The 20,113-nt window shown below is 43.1% G+C and overlaps 1 protein-coding gene across 1 annotated transcript in view; it reads left to right on the top strand.

Moving 5' to 3' along the window:
- Positions 1-20,113, top strand: part of tmem132e (transmembrane protein 132E) — a 191,436-nt gene that overhangs the window by 128,608 nt on the left and 42,715 nt on the right. The window contains exon 6 of the mRNA XM_079565569.1: positions 8,045-8,250. Coding sequence (XP_079421695.1) covers positions 8,045-8,250 — 206 coding nt within the window. The remainder of the gene's footprint in view (positions 1-8,044; positions 8,251-20,113) is intronic.

The following is a 20,113-nucleotide window of genomic DNA, read 5'->3' as shown; positions in this document are numbered from 1 at the left end:
AACCTTTAGCTTGAGCTGTTAAATGACCGACAGCTTCCTCTGGAATAATCCAAGCCATTCACGTAAAATCCATGTGAAATAAAAGCGTATCTGACTCGTATTAATCCATTAATATTCCACTGTCTCATGAGTCTGGTTGGTCTTTATCGCAGAAATACTTCATTCCCGGAGTTTCGCGAACTTTTAGCAGATGTGGTCACTCAATCTGCTGGCGCTTCGGACACCGGGCTCTGACCTACTTTCGGCGTCTCTGAGCTCACGCTGGGGTGACTTTTTTTGTTGTTTTTTTCCTTTTTTTGTGATGATAGTAATGCCTGTAAAAGTGCCAAAACAGTCGTTCTGTTTCATAAAATAAACGTTTGTAACAATAAATAAATTCAGATTAAAAAAATTAAAATAAACATATCTGCGGCCGCAGAGCGCGTGACGTCACGCAGCGCGGAGAAAGTAGTGGCTTGTGTCCGAATCGCCAACAGAATCAGTGACTATATAGTCGACTATGTAGTGCGGGCCTATGTAGTGAATGAGGGGTTGGGGAATAGTGTGGACATTCGGATACAGCCTGTAAGTTTGCAAAGTGGGGAGAGATAGAGTGAAATTTGAAAGTAAACAATCAAATCCCCCCCCCCCCCCCCCTCCCCCTCTTTAACCAGAAAGCCCTGCAAAATGAAGAGAGCAGGAACAGAATTGTCAAAAGCAAACAATTGTGCTCCTCCCCCTCCCTCCTGATTGGACCTGACAGGCTGGTTCATAGGAAAAGCTCGTCTCATTGGTCGACACGGGAGGAGACTAGACTCTGATTAGTTGCAGAGATCCTGGAAGGAGGGACTTAACCAAAAGATAATATATATCTTTTTACTTAGTTTACATCAAAATGCAAGACCAGGTGGTAGATTTTGAACATTTAGTAAAATTTGTAATACATGTAGACTTCCAGACTATCACTTTAAAGGGATGTTTCAGGATGTTTGACATAGGGCCTCATTTCATAGTTATCCAGAGTGTTGCTGATTTCTGGAGATATTTTTAGTGTAATTCAAGCAGTTCTTGAAGAGTTTCGTGGCGCTAGGCTAGTGCAAGGCTAGCACATTTCTATGGTATCAGCTAGCCTGCATTAAAAACACCCGCTCCACAGAGCACCTGAGGCAAATCACTTATAACACCAGACTAACCATATAAATGTCTGTTGCGCCACAAAACCAGGACCCACAGAACCTCAGACCTCTATTTTTTGTACATTTTAGACAAATGTTTGCAAAGAAGTGCATGCTGGGAGTTGTCAGGTGACTCCGTCTTGCCCCTCGTCGTCAGTGCAGTTTGGAAATCTTCTAGTTTCCATTGAAAGGATTTACAATGTTTGTCTTTTTGGGATTTCTGTTCTCACTCCACACTTCTGTAACTCTGTGGTGAGTTTTACCGTTTCATCTTAAACCTACACTGGGATCATTTGTTTGGTTTTGAGAAGTTTATTTGTGTTGCAGTCGCGAGAGGAACTTCATTAACGGAACGCACATTTTAAGATTGTTTAGAAGTTTTACAAAAGTTCCTTCAAGTTGTAAATGAAAAGATTAAAGTGTTGAGTCTCTGAGGTGTGAGCTTGAATTCAGCAGAAACAAAATGCAATTATTGTCCTCGATTCGTAGCTTATACTGTTTTAGTTCAAGTAAAGGGATTGTTGTTTTGTTCATCACCTCGACTATTGCATTGAATATGACTTTTTTTTTTTTTAGAGGGCCGGTCTTGACCCAAAAGTTTTTCTGCCAGTCCAGCCCTGGGAACCACTGAGTTGACGGTTATTTCCGTCTGACCACTGAGAATCAGGCTGACAGTAATTTGTTTTAGACCAAGCACATTCAGAGAACTAGAGTTACTGAAACCCTTAGAGACAAAATAACGGCTTTATCGCTTTCATTCACCAAAGCGCTGTCCGGATGCTCTTCTAGAGACGACCAGACGAGACTTTACATGCGAGTGTTCGACGCCGCTGTCAGAGCCAGTGAAACACCAGCGTGATGTGACTGAGCTGAGGGGCCCGAGCGGCTCCGGGGCCCGAGCGGCTCCGGGGCCCGAGCGGCTCCGGGGCCCGTGTCGTCTGCCTATAGGAGAAACCGGCTCTGCCAAAACCTCCCCGAACAAACAGAAGAATGAGCCAAACAGCGGAGCCGCCACACAAGGGAAAACTTCTGCTCTAAAGTCAAAGCTAAATGCACTTAAAATGATTTGTCCGACAGACGCGGCCGCTTTTTATTAGTTCTGGCGCAAGATTTTATTCACAAACACGTTGTAATGTTAGACGATCAAAAAAGGGCCTTTATTGATCTTGTATCTGTGAGGCGTTATTAAAATGTTATATTAAAGAGAGCCAGCCTTTTGAGATGAGCAGAGCCCAAAGAGCCGTAAATCCCATCACTATCAGATCCTTTTTATATACACACAGACATGAAAGTTGCAGTTTAGTAAATACATATCAGTCTCAACGTGTTCACTTTGCTGCAGATCTTATCAAAGGATCTGTATCCTGATATTTCCAGTAAAGTAAAGTATAGGCATTTATATAATATATATAGAGGTCTACCTCTACCACTATGGAGCACTATTTTTTGTGCGAAATTTAGGTTTCTGGGGGTATTTAGCAAACCCGGAAGACACAACGCTTCAGTTAACTCCGCCCCCTCTCTCTGAGCGGATCTGCCCATGCAATATTAGCAGTAAAAGAAATATAAATATCACAGCAAAAAGTAAAGTTACTTCACAATGCAGTTATAAGGAGTTGACATCTGCAACACAGCTTCATATATGGCTAACACACACAAGCTAACACACACGCTAACACACACGCTAACATGTGTTTTGATGGACTCACCGCTCTGGTCCATCAGGTGTTTACATTATGACAGTGGTTCTCAACCTGGGGGCCGGGACCCCCAAGGGCATCGTGAGACAAATTTGGGGGGTCGCCAGATCTTGTAGATGAAAAAATATATATTTTATTAGCATATAAAATAATATTTTACTGTTGCATGTGTGCCCTATTTTACCAGAGAGCCATTATTTCTTAATTTGATTCATTTTATTTGAGCCATTTTACTGTCTTTGTTTTTTAAGAATTATATAGGCTAATGTCCTTATTTTTCATGGTGTGACCCGAGCAGGGGTCACGAACTCCTTTAACTGTTATAATGGGGGTCGCGACTCCAAAAGGTTGAGAACCACTGCATTATGGGACGGGCGTAGGTTATAAAAGTGAATCCACTTTGGTTCAGGTGAAGGTTCACAAACATCAGAGACGTCACAGAAAAACACTGTTCTGGTGAAAGTCGCCGAATCCCGGAGAGAAAAAACAACTTCAGGCGAGAGGCCTCGTAGTCAAACGCGCTTTTCTCCGTGACATGATCGTTAGGTAATAAAAAGAGCAGGCGTGTCCAGAGTAGGTTAGAAAGAGCTCCTTCTAGTGCGTTTGTTTTCTCCACGAGGGCTGCGCAGACGCCTCGGGCACTTCCTTTTCTTTCCTCCTTTATTTATTTCTTACAACAGAAATAATGAAAAGGCCTAAGGCATAACATTACAGATGTCGGGACCAGTGTTCATTTTGACAACATATTTTATTTTAGTTTTAGTCTTTTGACTAAAATGTAATTTAATTTTAGTCAAGATTTAGTCAAAAAAAACGTTTCAATTTTAGTCTAGTTTTAGTCGACTAAAATTGCAAGTAAATTTAGTCGACTAAAATTAAGACTAATTTGGTCGACTTATATTTATAATATTCATTATAATCATGTTTAATCTGGTTCCTCTGCTTCATGGAGCTGCTCCACATGAATGAAGCTCAGAGCTGATCCTTTGGCAGAGAATTTACATGATCTGAGGCTCTTTCAGACGCTCAATACAAGTTTGGATGATTTTAGTCTCTACTTTTCATTTTTATTTAGTCTGATTTTAGTCGACTAAAATATCTGGACATTTTAGTCACAGTTTTAGTCTCATGAGAAACTTTTAATTTAGTTTTAGTCCAATTTTAGTCGTCAAAAATAAAATATTTTAGTCGACGAAATTAACACTGGTCGGGACCTTCCTGTTTGACACTATGATGTAAAAACGTCAGAGAGTCACAGCTCAGTGGTTTTCCAGGAGAGGGCGGAGCAGCCGCTCAGAGCTGGATTCAGGAGGATTGTTAGAACTGTGTGAATGAAGCCAAACACATATCTAGGGTGTTTTTGAAAAGGAAATAGCAAAACAACATGGTTAAAAGCTCCACAAAGGGGAGTTTGCAGGATCCAGGCCCTTTAATTCTGCTGATAAATGTGTTGCACAAGATTCATGATATTTCCCTTCTCTCTTTGAACGGATCACAAGGGCAGCGTGTGGAGGAGTGAGGGGCGTGGGTGAGGAGCATGGGTGGGGGTGTGGGTGAGGAGCAGAGCAGGGTTCACTACTACCACCTACTGACAAAAAACAATTCCAGGAGTGAAAGAATCTACCTCCCCTTTTTTTGTTCCTCATGACTTCATTCATAAACTAAAGCCCTCAGTGAGAACCTGTAACGCAGCGTCTCGTGACCTCTGACCCGCGGCGCCCCGATGCTAATTCCCTCCGTGTGAATCCCGGGCTAAACGGCGGCCGCTGCAGCCGAGCGTAGCCTTTCGTCTCCGCCGACAGCGATTACAGAACATTTGCTCAAAGGTGAACAGTATTAATGTGTTTACGAACGTGCCTCCGAGCCGGAACGATGTAAAGTTCACTCCGCCGTCGACGCATACGGGATGAGCGGCGCCCGACAGCGCTGTTGGCGAGCGGGGTAATTGTCGGGAGCTCATTAGGCAGAGCAGAGCGAGGGGGGGGGGGAGGGGGTTAGCATGCGTACTTTAGTTTCATAAACACATCAGGCTAATTCGACTGTGTTCGGAGATGTGATTAAAGCGGCGCCGGGGAAAGAATACATTTTAGATCCGCCTCGCACGAAGCGGGTGATTGACGGCTCCTTCCCGGGGTCGGTGCGTCCCGGAGCAGATGTAGTTAGAGAAACGCCGCAGTGGAGGGAAATCCAATCCAAAGGGGCTCGTCCAGAAGAGTCGGAAAAAAGACACGTTAATCCAGGCTCTCCGTCCCCATTGGTTCATTTGGACAGACAAAGGTTAAAGCAAACAATGACAGAAATGTGTGGACAGAACGTTCCTTAAACCCTTAACTCCCACCTGAACCGAGCACATTTTCTCCAGTTTGGCTTTACCCCAGTCCAAAAGCTTCTGGAAAAAAGGTGAGAAAAAAGCAACAAAACTGAGACGAAAACAATGATGAAGATGTGACAAAAAAGTGAGAAAACGTTGGCAAAAAAGTGACGAAAAATGTATGAAAAAGTGGCAAAAAATGAATAAAAAAGACAAAAAAATGTGACAAAAATGTGACAAAAAATGATTTTAAAAAATGATTTTAAAAAATGACAAAAATGTGACAAAAAATGACAAAAAATTGATTAAAAAAAGACCAAAAATGTGACAAAAATGTGACAAAAAATGATTTAAAAAAATGACAAAAAATGATTTAAAAAAATGACAAAAAATGATTTAAAAAAATGACAAAAAATTGATTAAAAAAAGACAAAAAATGACCAAAAATGAGACAAAAATGTGACAAAAAATGATTTTAAAAAATGACAAAAATGTGACAAAAAATGACAAAAAATCGATTAAAAAAGATGACAAAAAATTTATTAAAAAAAGACAAAAAATGACCAAAAATGTGACAAAAATGTGACAAAAAATGACAAAAAATCGATTAAAAAAAATGACAAAAATGTTACAAAACGAGTTGAATGCCCCCCCAAAAAAGATGGAAAAAAATCTGATGACGTGAGGAAAAAGATCCATTTAGATGAGTTTTGTAGATCTTAGCTTTCAAATGAGGCGTTACACTGGCCTACAGGATTTGGGTAAAGCTGAACTGGAGAAAACGCTCTCGGTTCAGGCGGGAGTTAAGAGGTTAAACATCTGACCGCCATCAAGAAGGTTCGAATGAGGCCTTTCTGTGGAGCTTACATGTTCTCTCTGTGTCTGTGCCATTAAAAACATGTACAATAGGCCAGGACGAGTGAGAGTGTGTTTCTGGGCTATTGTACGTGGTTTGTCCCTGTTTCAGAGCATGGTGTCCTGCACTGGTCAGCCCCTCCTCCTCCTCCTGTGCAGGTTCACCCCTTTTTGTTTCCCGTAGCTCCTCTTGTGGCGCCTCCTCTGCAGGTGTGGGGGCTCCTGGTGCCTCGTCGGTGTTTCAGAGGAGGACGTTTGTAAACTTTGAGAAAAACTGTTTCCTTCATGGCCAGAACAAAATCCACAGAACCTCCACAACAAAGATGTACAAACAGTAGAACAATGTGGAACGACAGAAACTAGATGCAGTTCACAGAAACGGCCCCCGACTGTGAAGAACAAGAACGACCCACCGCGGCGCCGCCACAGCTGACGAGACAAACAGAGACGTTAGCGCTCGTGCTAACACTTAGCTCCTGTTGAGCTCCTGAGGCCTTTCTAAACAAGTCACCCAGAATACATTGTTCATTCATTCATCCACTCTCACTCTGTGGTTCACACGAGTCACAGCATCACAGATCCAAGTCTTTTATATTTGCGTTTTGCAGCGGTTTGAGCTTCCAGGAAAGCTCTGTTTACTCTGGATTAATTAACCTGATTATGTTTGTTCCTATCCTTGATTTATGTTTTTGGGATGAGACTTGAGTCATTCATGACGTCGCCTCTTTATTCCTGTCCTGCATTTATGATTAAAAAGGAGAACGTAGGAGCTGGTTAGTGCTGCGGTGATGATTTATCTTTTTATCCTCACCGTATCGATATCGAGACATGAATATTCAAGATGTTAATATTGAAAAAGCACGACATAAACAATATAGATTCTCATCAATAAAACTGCACTCTTTTGTATTAAGATGTTTTGATTTTTCTGGAAAATGCTTGGTTTTCCCCGAACCCATAGTAATATCGTATCGATATTGCATCGTATCGATATTGTATTGTATCGATATCGAGATATATTAATAATTAATAATAATAATAATAATACATCAAACTTGTATAGCGCTTTTTGGACACTCAGAGATGCTTTACATGGAGAATAAAACAAAACAAAAAAGGGGTTTGACCTCTTAACCTCCGCCTGAACCGAGAGGATCTTTTTCCTCACATCATCAGATTTTTTTTTCCATAATTTTTTTGTTGGGTATTCAACTAATTTTTGTAACTTTTTTGTCATTTTTTGTCACATTTTGGTCATTTTTTTGTCATTTTTTTGTCATTTTTTTGTCATTTTTTTGTCATTTTGTGTCATTTTTTTTAATCAAATTTTTGTCATTTTTTTTAATCAAATTTTTGTCATTTTTTGTCTTTTTTTTTGTCATTTTCTTGTCAAATTTTTGTCATTTTTTTGACCATTTTTTGTCAATTTCTTGTGACATTTTTGGCACTTTTTCATCAATTTTTCGTCACTTTTTTGCCAATGTTTTCTCACTGTTTTGTCACATTCCCATCATTGTTTTCGTCTCAGTTCTGTTGCTATTTTCAGACCTTTTGTCCAGAAGCTTTTGGATTGGGGTAAAGCCAAACTGGAGAAAATGTGCTCGGTTCAGGTGGGAGTTAAGGGGTTAAGGAAAAGCTAGTCTGAACAGGTCGGTTTTGATACTGATCTGAAGGTTGGTTGTGAGTCTGTGGGAGTGAGTTCCAGAGGGAGGGGGCGGCGATGGCGGAGGCTCGGTCCCCCAAGGTCCGGCGGTTGGTGCGGGTGATGGGAGTGAGGCGGTGGGCGTCGGCTGAGCGGAGGCAGTGGAGGAGGTGGGGGGGGGGTTGGTGTTGCTGCAGGAGCTCGGTGAGGTCGGGCGGGGCCAGGTTATGGAGGGACTCGTAGGTGAGGAGGAGGAGCTTGCATTGAATGTGATATCGAAGCTATCTGGCTTGAATATCGAGAATGTGCTTTCACGATCCTTGGTTTCCGATACCGATACCTGAACGATGTGGATCACTAACGGACTCTCCTCTCGCCGCAGGTCTCCATGAACTGTGACTACGTGTTCGTGAACGGGAAGGAGACTCGCGGCTCCATGAACGCCCGGGTCATCTTCAGCTACGAGCACCTGAGCGCGCCGCTGGAGCTCACCGTGTGGGTGCCCAAGCTCCCCCTGCAGGTGGAGCTGAGCGACTACAACCTGAGCTTCATCAAGGGCTGGAGGGTGCCCATCCTGCCCGACCGCCGGTGAGCAACGCACGCCCTTCACCCCTCGCTGCTCTGGGATTAGGAACAGGTCACAAGGTCACAGGGAATCATTGACTCCTTAAAGCGAGGAAATAAGCCACAGATATACACGATCGTCCAGTTCAGCCCTGACCTTCTGCTGTGAGATCAAATCCAGAGAGAAACTCGTGAAAATCCATCTCCAAAGAGTCGCATCTCCAGGTGTTTCCAAAGTTACAGTAGTTTTACCAGTTTTTTTTATAAACATGCAAGAGGTTTTGGCTTTAGCTTTGAATTTTAAATGAGAACGTTTCTCAGAAGCAGGTCATAGCGGCAGAATAATATTAAGATAAGATAAGATAATCCTTTATTGATCTCACAATGGAGAAATTCACTTGTTACAGTCGGCGTTCAAGAAGATCACTCAGGGTGTGCAAAAACAGACAGGAAATGTGCAGTTAAACAGTATAAAAACGAGGTCTCTTATGTACAATAAGTGAAGCAAAAATCTTAGGGGGCAGAAATATAACAATAGGGGAATAATAATAAATAAAAATAGGATAAAAAAAATGAAAACAGGTCATATAAATAGAATATCAGGGTGTAAAGTTACAGTCTGAAATCATGGTGTGAAGAACAATGGAGACAACGGTGTGGATCGAATATTTACTGGGTGAAGAGTATAGTACAAGTTCACAACGAACAACGATAGACATGGGGTTTTTATCATAGTATGCAAATGAGGTATGTACAGGGTGCGTCCTTAAAGAGATAGGCTGGCCCAAATTCTAAGTAAAAGCAGTTATTCTCCGTGGGGTTAGTTGAGACAGACCGTCTGTCTGTGAGGCCCCGTATCAGTCACTGTCATGGTGACTGGACAGCGATATATGTGAGGCCTTAAGATAGAAAAACACATTCCTTGTCCTATAGGTTTACCATTACACCATTACACGTTGCACACTCATAACTCAACACACTGGGATACTTATTTGTTTATAATATAATTTGAACATAGCAATGTTAAAATTATGACTTCACAGTCCTAGTGCAGGATGTGAATAAGTGATGCTGGTGCAGGGAATAAAGTGCAGCTGATACAGAGATTATTGCACATGTTACTTCACAGTCTTGTTGTTCAGTCTGACAGCAGTGGGGATGAAGGCTTTGCGGTAGCGCTTCTTCTTGCACTGAGGGTGTCTCAGTCTGCCACTGAGAGAGCTGCTCAGCTCCTCTACAGTCCTGTGCAGTGGGTGGGAGGTGTTGTATATCCTCCTGTGTGATGTGGATGTTGTTCTGTTGTGATCGATCGTACAGTTTCTGTGATTTTATTTTGGCAGCCTCTGAATTCTGTTTTGAGAAATGTCTTGTAAGCCACTGAGAGCTGGGGACTTACTGACGTGCAAGACACAATAATAAGAATAAATCAAATCAGTGGCCGAGCTTAGCGACAGCATGAAGGCCGTGAATCTGTGGTCCTGGATCTGCAGCGGCTCCAGTCTGCAGGTTGTGCTGCGCTGTGAAACCTGCAGATCCATGACCGTCCAGTCATCAAATCCGCTCCAATCCGATACTCTCAAAATGCCCGGATCGTCTACCGATACCAATACTGAATATCGGATCAGTGCGTCCCTAATAGAAAGCTGCAGGCCGGAGGCGCAGCAGATCCATGACGGCGCTGTGGTGATAGTGCGCCCTCTGCTGGTACAGTGGATCCAGGACGGGTTTAATTACATATTTAATTTTTTACCATTTCCATATTGTTGTAACTTTGTCACTGACTCCTCGCGTGCGTTGAGTTGATCAACATCATCGTCGTCCTGCGATCGGAAGGTCAGGGGTTCGAATCCCAGCTCCCACATATGCACACTGTCGTTGCGTCCTTGGCCAAGACGCTTCCCCCTCCTCATGTGTCTGGGTACACTGGTGTATGAATGAGTGTGAATGGTTCTTTGAGATCATCAACCCTTCTCAAAGCTGACAGCAGAGGGCGCACGACCATCTGCACTTCCCCCTCTCATATGGCCATGAATAAGCAGGTTTTCTCTTTGCCGACAACAAGCGCTTTCGTCGATGCTCATTAACAACACAGCGACGGCAGAAAGACGACTGTGGACTTACAAATGAGAGCTTTAAAAACTAAACACGCACTAGTGTTTAAAACCGAGCCTGTCCAGATAGATGTTGTTGTGCTAATGCGACTCCCACAGGACGTGATATTATCAAATAAATGGTAAATGGTCTGAACTTATAAAGCACTTTTCTACCTTCATCTTCTTAGCTTTCAAATGAGGCGTGACACTGGCCAATGGATGGGAGCAACGTCCGGGAACTTTTGCTGAGCAACGCCCCCTTTTTGGGGAATCGAGAGTTAAAAATTGCATTAGTGTGTATGTGGAAACTGGATCATTCTCCCAACCAGTGTCAGAAACTCAGGAAAATGGCCGTTCTTGATCACGGACACGTCAACTCACGCTCACGATTGGAAGATTTTTTTTTTTTTGTGGAAACTTATATGAGTCAGTTTCTAGCATCTGTTAAAGCCATGTCAGGGCTCGTTACTGAGGAAACAGCTCCCCCTTGTGGTCGTGTATTATGCTCTTTGTAACGTCTTTAACCTCCTAACTCCCGCCTGAACCGAGAGGATCTTTTTCCTCACGTCATCAGATTTTTTGTTTCCATAATTTTTTTTGGGTATTCAACTCATTTTTGTAACTTTTTTGTCATTTTTTCGTCATTTTAGTCAAATCTTTGTTATTTTTTTAGTTTTTTTATCACATTTTTGTCACATTTTTTGTCACATTTATGTCATTTTTTTGTCATTTTTTGTGTGATTTTTTTGTGATTTTTTTGTGATTTTTTTGTGATTTTTTTCGACAATTTTTTGTTCATTTCTTGTGACATTTTTGCCACTTTTTCATACATTTTTCGTCACTTTTTTGTCACTATTTCCATCATTGTTTTCGTCTCAGTTTTGTTGCTATTTTCACAGCTTTTTCCCAGAAGCTTTTGGATTGGGGTAAAGCCAAACTGGAGAAAATGTGCTCGGTTCAGGTGGGAGTCAATGGGTTCATCAGTAAATATTCAAACTCATGAAACAGGTTCAGCGTTAGGCCTAATGAATGATTCTCTGAGTTTTAAACACTCATTAGCGTTAGCATTAGCTGCTCGTACATTAGCTGCTGAATGAACCATGTAGCATTTGCTCATAAGCTACAAAACTATATCGAGGGCTGTTGGGATGGGCACCGTTAAACGTTACCTACTTGGAACCGACCGAAAAGCTCCGGTCGGGGGAGGTATCGAAAAAATAACATTCTTTTAGTGCCAGTTTTCGGTTCTTTATCTCTCCAGACCCGCATTGAGTCTAAAAAATGTACGTATGCGCAGATAATGAGCCGCTTGGAGCGAAGAAAAGCTACACCTTTATATAGCTGTAACTTACACAGGCCTCTTCAGACTTCACAAGACGCGAGCACTGGAGAATGAACTGGCCTTAAAGCGACGCAAAGCTACAACGTACTAAACCTCTGTAATAGAGATGGCAGAGCCGCGGTCTGAGTAAGGACTGAGCCAGGTCTAAACCAGGACTTACTCCGGTCGTAAAACCCAGAGCTAAACTAAACCAGGACTAAACCAGGACTAAACAAGAAACTGTAGTTTTTAGACAAACTGAAAAGCAAAACCAAGCCGTGACAACAAGAAAGACGTCTTTACCTTTAGCGACAGGAGGAGGCGGAGCTTACGTGCTGTTGGGCGGAGCTTACGTGCTGTTGTTACAACTTTACAGCAGCTGCAGAGACGGGAATATCCAGGCTGGTTTATAGAAAAGTGAGCGCTCACTCTGTATGAGACATTGTTGGTACAGTTTTGGTAAATGATGAGTGTCAGAGTGAGGCTCACACCATGTGAGGATCTTTGACGTGTGGAGCTTTCGCTTCGTCAAAGTGCAGTGAGTTTAGAAAAGTTTAGCTGAAAGAAACCGTGTCCTGATGTGGACCTGACTCTGCAGTTCAGGAGGGAATAATGTCCTTTCTCTCTTTTATCTCGGCTTAAGTGGAAATTCTGCTCAAAACAGAAGTTACAGGTGACGCTGCTGCTCCTGTGGAGCCTCTGTTGTGCTGTTTTCGGTCTTTTTCCTGAATAATACTTTTAATTTATTGAATTAAAATAACATAGGTATCGAAAAAAGCACCGTTAAGGCACCGGAACCGAAAAGCAGGAATCGTTAAAGTACTTGGTATCGAAAAGAAAAAAAACAGTTCCCATCCCTAGTGGGCTGTATGATTTTAATTTAATGATAATGAAAAAGTTACACAAGCAAACGTCAGTGACGTCAGGATCGCAGTGGGTTTAGCTGCTCAGTTTTAAAACGTTTCTCTGTGAATTATCTGAAGCAACAGGTCACTTCCATGACAAAAACAAATAAAGCAAAGAAAACATTTTTCCATGTGTAAATGAAACGATCTTTCCTCATTCCCTGTGCGGAGCTTCTGTTTCCCACAGATGTCACATATCTGTGGCTCTGAACTTATTTGGATAAAGCTGAACTGAAAATGCATTTTGTTAAGGCGGGGGTTACGAGGTTAAAGCATTTCCTTCATGGCTAATACGGAAAGAATTTAAATCCACAGAACCTCCACAGACAGAGGGCAGATGCTGTTTGATAATAGGCCGAGGATTTAAAGTCGTACATTTTGACTTTACCTTTCAGATTATGCTTCTCTTCTCTGAAATAATGTGCAGAAATAAAAAAACGACTGAACGAGCATTTCTTCCTCTGTTCACTAAACGCGGCTGTTCAAAGCGCCGCGTGAGGCCTGTCCCGGGACGGGCCTGGGAAAAGGCTGCATTAGAGTTAGAGCTGCGGGCCGGGGCAGACTGCTGAGTCCTCTGTCTTCAGTCCACGGCCGACTGCACAGATACAGCAGCCGTGATTTACTCCGTGTGCTCAGAGTTAGACTGTCCACTTCTGCGCCACAGAGATGAGCCTTTCCTCCACTCCGTTCTGCCCAATCACTCTGCGGAGGAGGAAGAGGAGGAGGAGGAGGAAGAGGAGGAGGAGGAGGAGGGGGAGGCTTTATTTGAGCTGAAGAGCAGAGAGAGGCTTTAAACAGGGAGCAGCAAGTCCAATGTCAGGACATTTTAATCCCCAAATACGACATTTGTAATGCCACAAATGCCCCAAACTAAACCTGTGCATGTTCCCTTTGGCGGCTGCTGGGACGGTTGAAGACCATGTTGAGCATCCTTTTATTTTTTTACATGTTTAGTATTGATTTCTTGTTATGTTTTGTTAGTTTTCTCCCTTAACATCTTTTTTCTTGCCCTGCACGATGCTTATTTTGTGAGGTTTTGTTTTGTTTACCTCCGACATGGCGCTGCAAAGCCGGGTTCCCTCCGTGGATATAGGAGAGAAGAGACTCCGCCCCCTGATAGTCGTGATCCGAGTGGTCTGTGAAATGGACGTGGATGCTAAATCTCCTCCTACGAAGCCTGTTTGGCCCCAAAGTGCCATTAAGAGTTATACACAAGGTCATAGCGTGAGTGGGCGGGGCTGTGGGCGGGGCTCCGTCTCAGATGAACCCAGGTCTTCGGCGTCGTGGGTAATTGGAGGCGTGGTTGTTATGCAGAGTGATCGGTTGAGGCGTGGTTAAAAGGTGAGAAGCCCCGCCCTCCGGGTAGCAGGTGGATCAGCTACGAGCCGTCACAGAGCTCGAGAGCCGGTCAGTCACAGATTTAGCCTCTGCTTTTTATTGCTGATGCACAAAAAACAGCATTGTCACTGGATCATGGCAATTTATAGAAAAAGAGAAACTCTTCGGAGCCTTTGAAGACTTTTAATCAGTGCTAGGGAGGTATAAAGTCACCATTGGAATCCTGAGTGTCTGTTGGGGCCGCCCCTGGCCACCAGGGGGAGGTATTACAGCGACATCTTTTATGTCTACGTGCCCTGCAGAAGGTGCTCAAACTGAGCGATAATACAAATAGATATTTTTCTTTTTGGAAGGCACTTGGAACAGAAGAGCATACGGAATAAAACCTTAGGGCTGTTCTTTCAAAATGAGGTTTTTGTTTCACTCGCACAACAGAATATCTTAATTTTAATAAGGACAGTCATATATGCACCTTATTCCGGAGGCTCGCGTGGGCGCCGCCATGAATTGTGCCCGCCCCTTTTCTCCTATGTGTTAACATGGGGCTGGAGAAGTCCACATAAAATCAGTCACTACAGGAAAACAAAGCCGTTTTCAGGCCGCACAGAGAAACGCTGCAGTGTCGACATGTCGGTGCAAAAGAACATCGGACATTTTACACAAATCAATCGACTAAACATCAGATTTGAGCGGAGAATATTTTCCCTCATTCTCCGTTAAAACGAACGGGCTTCGCGCTCGACCGGAAGTGTCAGGACAACGAGGTGCAGAGACAACGCAAAAAGTGGCGAAAGTGGGCGGGGCGGAAAAAGGTGAATATGAAAGTCTGAATCTCTGAAATTGAAAGATTCAGAAACGTCACAGCGGTTAGTGCTTCACAGCCAGAAGGTCCGGGTTCGATTCCCACCTGGACCTTTCTGTGGAGTTTGCATGTTCTCCACGTGTCTGTTTCCTCCTAACACTAAAAAAACCAAAAACGACGGATGGAAATCAGCCCAAGGTTACAGTCCGGTGTGACAGGTTCATCGACATCCACTGCCCCAAACAAACAAACCAACAAACTAAACTGAGTCAGACAAACTAAGTGTTCAGTCCATAACAACAGACTTCATTCTTCTCAGCTCTCCTGGCAAAGACGTATCTTTTTTTTTAGTCCCGAACAGAATGATTGACTTAAAGTTTATACCAGTTCAGGCCCAGTATACGGCAGGGGCGGACTGGGCCTGAGGGACGGCCCTGGACTCTGACCAGCTTGGCCCAAATCAGTGTTAACGCGCATTCCACAAATACATATTTTAACAAGCGCATTTTCTCAAGTTCACCTTTGCCCAAATCTAAATGTCACCGCGTTTTTGTGGCTTTTTTTCATTGCTTTGTCGTCGTGTTTTAGTCTGTTTTTTGCCAGGGTTTTTTGTCATGTTTTTGTTGGTTTTTCATTTTGTTTTTTCGTTGCTTTGTTGTTGTTGTTTTCATCACGTTTTTGTTGCTATTTTGATGCTTTTCTTTTAAGCTTTTAGATTTGAGTAAAGCTTGGTTAAAGCGAGGGGTAAGAGGTTTAACCCCTTAACTCCCACCTGAACCGAGCACATTTTCTCCAGTTTGGCTTTACCCCAGTCCAAAAGCTTCTGGAAAAAAGGTGTGAAAATAGCGACGAAAACAATGATGGAAATGTGACAAAAAAGCGAGAAAACATGGACAAAAAAGTGACGGAAAATTGATGAAAAAGTGGCAAAAATGTCACCAAAAATTGACAAAAATATGACAAAAAATTTATAAAATGTGACGAAAAAAATTACAAAAAATTGACAAAAATGTGACAAAATGTGACAAAAAAATGACAAAAATTTGATAAAAAAAAGTACAAAAAATTGATAAAAAATTACAAAAAAAAAGACAAAAACGTGATAAAAATTTGACAAAGAAATTACAAAAAATTGACAAAAAATGAAAAAAAACAAAAACAAAAAAAGGACAAAAATGTGACCAAAAAAATGAAAAAAAAGTTACAAAAATGAGTTTAATACCCAACAAGCAGGTGTGTGTGTGTGTGTGTGTGTGTGTGTGTGTGTGTGCCTGGAATCTTGAGCATCTGCGGCGAGCGCTAACAAACCGCTGCAGGAAGTGTTTAATGGCGACACGGCTCTCTGGTGGGCGGCGGCGTCTGCTGCTGCTGCGAGTACATCACCCGACAGCGAGCCCGTCTGCACCGCGCCGGAATACAAAGTGCTCATTTAGGACGGGGGGTTTGACAGAGCGCGGCGTTCCGGAGCCTCCTCGCTCCTCGCGGCTCCCGGCGGCAGAACCGTCAGCTCCATCGCGCCGTCGCAGGAGCCGCTCTGCGCTTTGGCCCGGGCTGATTAAAGCCTCATTTGCAAGTGGATCCGATCCCGCTCGTTCTCTTTTGTCCACCGGAGGGGCTGTCGCTGAGCTCCACCGGCGGCGTCAGCTTCAGCGCGACCGATCACAAAGCCGCAGATGTCTCCCGGAGCAGAGACATCACAGGCTCCGGCTGAATAAACACGTATGTAAAACAACCTGTGTAATAACATGCTAATGCTATCGACCGTTTTCTGGCTGAGGAGCAGGAGTCAAACCCGACAGCCACGATCTAAAAACAAACTGACGCCACTTTGCTACATTAGCGTCGCAATCGCTGAGCCACATTACATCACTGTAATAATCAACACATGAATAACGATGACAACCAACCCCACACACTGTAATGTTTCCGGTCGAGAGACTCTAAGACGCCGTATGTGTGGTTTTGGAAGCTCTGTGATGAACAGAAGTGAAATAAATGACGATCTGAAACTTGCCTGAGGGGGCGTGGTCTCTCTCTCTCTGGAGCGCGTTTAACAAAGCAGAGCGGCTTCACATGGATCGAAACTGTTGAGATTTTAACTAGGGATGCACCGATACCGATACCAGCATCGGGCCGATATCACATGCTTGTGCTCATACTCGTACTCATTCATGAGGTCCCGATACCAGAAACCAATACCATTTGACGTGCGGCCAGCGCAGCTACGAGGCGCAGCTCTCAGCTGAGGAGAGAAGAAGCAACAAACTGGAGAATAGTTTAGTGTAAACACAATAATCCACATAGAGCTGACTCCCACCTGAACCGAGCACATTTTCTCCAGTTTGGCTTTACCCCAGTCCAAAAGCTTCTGGAAAAAAGCTGTGAAAATAGCAACAAAACTGAGACGAAAACAATGATGGAAATGGGGCAAAAAAGTGAGAAAACATTGATGAAAAAGTGACGAAAAATTTATGAAAAAGTGACAAAAAAAATACAAAAATGTGACCAAAAATGACCAAAATGTAGCAACAAAAAAAAACATAAATTTGATTAAAAAATTACGAAAAAGTGAAAAAATGTGACAAAAAATTGACAGAAAATAACAAAAAATGAAAAAAAAAATGACCAAAATGTAATAAAAAAATTACAAAGATTTGATAAAAAATTAACGAAAAAGTGAAAAAAATGTGACAAAAAAAAATGCCAAAAATGTGAGAAAAATCTGAGAAAAAAAATGTGACAAAAAAATTACAAAAAATTGACAAAAAAATTACAAAAAAATGACCAAAATGTAACAAAAAAATTACAAAAAATCGATGAAAAATTTGACAAAAATTGACAAAAAAATGTCCAAAAAATGACAAAAAATGTGAGAAAAATGTGATAAAAATGTAACAAAAACATTAGAAAAATGTGATAAAAAATTTACGAAAAAGTGAAAAAAAATGTGACCAAAAAATGACCAAAAAAAAGACTAAAATGTGATAAAAAATGGCCAAAAATCTGACAAAAAAGTTACAAAAATGAGTTGAATACCCAACCAAAATCTGATGACGTGAGGAAAAAGATCCTCTGGGTTCAGGCGGGAGTTAAGAGGTTAATGTATGTGTGGCTCTTTTGGGACGTGGTGTCGATGAGCAGTGGATTCTCCGCCGGCTGTGGCTCTGACAGGTTAAACAGTTCATTCTATTCGGAGCGAGACGGCGGCTCAGAGGCATCGTGTCACATTAAGTCTGAGAATAATGTCACAAAGGCCCAGCTCTCTGCACAGCTCAGGAGGCTGGAACTGCACAGGCGGCAGAGGTCACCGTCACCGAGGGGGGGGCACGGGCGGCAGGGGTCACCGTCACCGGGGGGGCACGGGCGCCAGGAAACAGAGACAAATCAACGCAGATGAAGCCGTCTGTGTGTGCAGAGTTTCCTCTCCTCTTCCTGCTGATGTTTCTTTTATGTTCTGGCTGCGTCTTTTTGGACTAAACAGACCCACGTTTGGTGGTAATTTTACCCGACATTCGTGGGCGGATGAAGAAAACAGAGCACAGGCTCAACAGTTAAGGGGAAGTGATCCACTTTGTAGATCAAAAAGCATCAAATAGGATTCAAACAGGCATTATGATAAACTCATTACCCAAAGTTTGTCAGAAATGCAAACGTTCTGCTCTTTAAAACACATTTCTTTGCTCAAAAGTTTTCTGTCGTGTCCTCTTTGCTTTTATGATCACAATTTCCCATCATTCCTCTGTTTGATGGAATGTTTGCAAATCTATACTAGATTATATAGACTATACTATACGGAGTTTAAACATGCTAAAAGTTATATTTTTATGCTGTTGTGATCTGTGGTCATTGTATGAAAATGTGATTTTATAATCTGGACCCCAGGAAGACTAGCCATTGTCAAGGGCAATGGCTAATGGGGATCTTAATAAACAAAACAAAAAACCTATCAAAAGTACCTAAACGTTTGAGTCGATGCCGGCATCATTGACCGGTACCAGCCGTTCGTCCTAATAACAATCAGGGAAAACATTTGGACTTTTCTTTCCAGAACTGCGTCTCACTAAGTCAGTCCCTGCTCCCGTTATGCTTTCTTATCTAACCCACGTTTGTTTTTCAGCCGCTTGTGCTTTCGCTCCATTTTCCGGTCAAGTGCATCAAACGCTGACCTTTTAAAAACACAGTTGTTCCAGAGCAGAGGCGCTCGCCCTGCCCCGCGGCCTCACTTAGGCCCAGTGTTAAGTGCGTGACGGGCCGTCCCGGTTAGGTCCAGGACAGAGCGGCTGCAGCCTGAGAGGGTTCTGTTCACTGAAGCCTGTTCTGTGTCCATGTCCCGGGACCAAGGCTCTAATGAGAACTGATTTACAGCTGTGAGCCGCTCTCTGACGGTCTGAGGATTCATCTCTACTGTGTTTCTGCTCCAGACGTTTGCTCTTGTGTGACCTTTATTTCTATTTGAGCAAAACGGACGACCAGGAAAACAAAGAAAAACGAGATTTGTGTCCATTTTCGCCAAAAATATTAGGTTCATTTATGAATTAACATTTCAAACCCTCTCCCAGCGGCTGGAACATTGACGCCTTTTATTTTGTCGGGACAACAGGAAGTGTTTCGTTGCTGTTAGCGGAGCTTTGACATCAATGTCACTGCAGGTTTCTGTTTCGTTTTCACCGCAGACCGGATTATTTGTTATTTTCTTGTGTAAAAGGCGAGTTTAGACGGAGCGTTTGTGTTTGTGATCGATCATGAGACTGACCCGAGAGAAGACGAGACGCTCGCGCTGATGGGAGGAGTTATTTTGAGGCGTGGGACTGACCTGCACACGGAGCAGCTGGACGTGCTTTGAAGACGCGATGTGAGGGACAGTTTTATTTCTTTAATCTTTATTAAACATTGTGCTGCATCAGCATGTTACGCGAGTACAACCCACCGCCTTCCTCAGGTCTGGGGAAAGCTTGGGGAGGGGGCGGCACCACAACATCACAATGCGAGTCTGTCCCTCCCTCCTGTCCGGCCCACTTTTTGCGCCAGGTATGACACTGAAGATTGCAAGGAGCGCCACCCGTCTGCGCAGTCGTCTGCTCTACAGCCTGCGCCATGAACCACAAGATCTGGCCCTCAGTGTGTTAAATGCTGCAGGAAAACTGACCGCAGTTGAACTGATATGAAGAGCGCAGAATGACGTCACTGTTTATAACACATTAAAGTCCCGTGTGCTTCGAACAAACACTGGCCAGGAGTCGTTAACACTGATTACAGCATCACAGAGGTAACTTTTAAAAGGTTTGTCCCACATATGATTGTGATTGGTTTAAATAATGGAAAGATGTCGTCCTCATCAGTGTCTCAGCTACAGCGCTCTGTTGTCATCATTACTCTGTGGTCTGGGCTCTTCAGCTGAAGTTGACACTGAGATGCGAGTTGATTGTGG

This window comes from Gobius niger, assembly GCF_951799975.1.
Source record: "Gobius niger genome assembly, chromosome: 11".
NCBI classification, from domain to species: domain Eukaryota; kingdom Metazoa; phylum Chordata; class Actinopteri; order Gobiiformes; family Gobiidae; genus Gobius; species Gobius niger.
This window is presented reverse-complemented; position numbering and strand designations above follow the sequence as displayed.